We start from the raw sequence: 2,571 nt of genomic DNA on the forward strand, positions 1-2,571 counted from the left end.
CTCTCTTCAGGCGGCTGGAGACAAAAAAAAAAAAAAAAAAAAAAAAAAAAAAATATCAACTTTCTCGTTCTCTACCATGCTCAAATGTGTAGACTTTTTAAAATTCTTTCTGCTGTGTATGCTCCCATCTGAATCAACTTCAGAAGTTAACTACTAAGGAAGTGCTTCTTTGCAACATTCATGGTGACATTTAAAAAAAAGCTTCCTTATGCCTTACCTGAGACTGATCCTGAGATGGAGGTGTGAGCTGAGACAAGTCTGCTGCAGGAACCGACAACACATTGTTTGGATAATCCAGCAAGTAAGAAACAACATTTGTATGTCCTCCTTTGGCGGCTTCAATGAGCATTGTTGAGCCATCCTGAAGTAAGATTTTGGAAATAAAAAGCCAGAAGATGAATTTTGCTACCTGATGTAGCACATAAGATATTAATTAGAGCACTTAGAACTGGACAATTACTAATCCATTAAACCAGCCATGTGGATCTTTTCAGTATTTGTGATAAATGCATGGTGTTAGGTGACTACCTTGAGCCGATGAGTAGGGTCTGCACCGTGAGCCAGGAGGAGCTCCACCACGGCCAGGTGCCCTCCAGCACAGGCCAGCGACACCACCGTGTGGTCATTGTTCGCTGTAGCCCTGTTCACGTTGGCACCTGGAAGGAGATCTCAGGATTAAACACAGGGAAATCCCTTTGCAAAGAAAGGAGCAACAAGCCCAGTATTCTCTGGAATAGAGAGAAATTCTTCTAATCTTCCTCACCCACATGCACTTCTAGGGTAAAAGCAAGGGATGGGGAGTACTTGAGGGCTTCGACACATCCTCCTCCACCTCATCTTGACCAGACAAGGCAGTAACGACAGCACCAGTGGGCCCCGTCAGCGGTACACAAGGGAACATCAATAGTGTTAAATTTTCATTCTGAGCACTGATCAGGATCACGACACGAGGCAACTTCTACTGATTCAGCACTTGAGGATATCCTTTTTCTGAAGGAGGGAGTGATTTTTTTTTTTTTTTAAGAAAACTGAGAAGATTTGCTGTACTTCAAATCTATTTATTAATCTCTACAACAGAGTAGGAAGTCACTAGCAAAATGGTTTGTGATTCTTTGTATCACGAACTAGATAAAATTCAGAAAACCTGTCACAGTTTGACAAATGCTCCTATACACCAACCCGCTTAATTCTGAAGAAGGATCTCAAACATGCACCATTGCGAAGCGGCATATTAAGTTTTTAAATCGGTTATTTAGACTCATATTTTACCTTTGCTAATAAGGAATTGCACAGTGCACAAGTGACCAGCTCGCGCAGCCTTCATTAGTGGGGTTCTCCCACCTTCAGATTCATGTTCCTAAAGAAGAAATAACAGATTAATAAATGGGCAAAAATTACACCACAGCTTCAGCTTTTGAGCCATCTGATGACGGGACCAGAATTAATCTGTCTCAGTAGAAGAACTATCTTATAAGCCGACTGCAATCGATATAAACCGATTGGCATCCCTTTTCATGTTACCTCAAAAGCTGAGTCCCACAGTCAGAAAGCGTTCAGACCACATCCCATGCTCTAACACACTGCTACTGCACCCAGCAATTTCCCTGCTCACACATCCCTTCCCATTTCAGGGTTCAAATGCCTAACACCCTTGAGAGCTGTAACAGCTAGTCTCCTCATCAAAATGGGATGACTGTTGAGCACAACCACTGAACATCAGTGTCAAGAACTGTACAAACACCTCGAACTGACGGGCAACCATGCTGAGCGCTGCCACGTGCTGCAGCCCAGACTGGTAGCACTGCAGCAACGTCTGAGGTGTAAACACAGCATTTTAAAAACACACTGAAGGGGATCAGCAATAAAAGTGAGAAACCACCACTGGTCACAAAAAGTCTCTGACTTAGAAGATTCGAGAATAAAGGAGAAAGAAAACAAAAGGATGATATAAATCAGAATAAAAAAAAAATAAGCAACAAGAACAAGTTCCTGCTGGAAAGATATGGCTGGATACAACCGTATTAGAGAAGTCAGGGAATGAGAAAAAGTGTCTGCTCTGCAGACGTGGTCAATACTACAAGGAACACTGAGCAATCCACATGAACCCTCCCACGTGAACAGCAACAGGGGAGAGAACATCATCTTCCTGTGAGTGGTTGTGTTTGCGCTCCAAACACTCAGTGTCATCAATAATGCACTAGGACCGTGAGGGGGTAAATTCACTACCTGGAAAGCCAAGCTCTAAACTCACTGTTTGCTTTTGGAATTGCACGTGTCTGTGACAGTGAAAGCTATCGTTCAGCGCAGACAGCGGATGATTACAAGTACAGAAGGACAGAACAGATCTGACAGAACAAATCAACTCCTTCCCATGGTTCCAGCTTTGCTGAACGCTCTGTGTGTGTTCTTTGGCACATGGCTTGCCCGGGTTGCAAGCTGCACTGTAAAGTAGCTTTGTGTTCATACACTCAGGGAAGAAATCTCTCGACTGGATCTTCTATGGGAGAAAATGCAAACCCACCCTCTGCCATACTGGGGGACAGGCTGGCCCTCTCCTGCTGCTTTCGGAAG

The 2,571-nt window shown here is 43.7% G+C and overlaps 1 protein-coding gene across 1 annotated transcript in view; it reads right to left on the bottom strand.

Annotated features, from left to right (window-relative positions):
- LOC104500870 (ankyrin repeat and KH domain-containing protein 1-like) overlaps positions 1–2,571 on the bottom strand; it is a gene marked incomplete at its 3' end in the record, with an annotated part of 72,328 nt that overhangs the window by 18,374 nt on the left and 51,383 nt on the right. The window contains exons 12-14 of the mRNA XM_010144593.1: positions 1,270–1,357; positions 529–656; positions 218–361 (exon numbers count right to left, since the gene is read on the bottom strand). Coding sequence (XP_010142895.1) covers positions 218–361; positions 529–656; positions 1,270–1,357 — 360 coding nt within the window. The remainder of the gene's footprint in view (positions 1–217; positions 362–528; positions 657–1,269; positions 1,358–2,571) is intronic.

The sequence above is a fragment of the Buceros rhinoceros genome, unplaced genomic scaffold (assembly GCF_000710305.1).
Source record: "Buceros rhinoceros silvestris isolate BGI_N320 unplaced genomic scaffold, ASM71030v1 scaffold16821, whole genome shotgun sequence".
Classification (NCBI taxonomy): Eukaryota; Metazoa; Chordata; class Aves; order Bucerotiformes; family Bucerotidae; genus Buceros; species Buceros rhinoceros.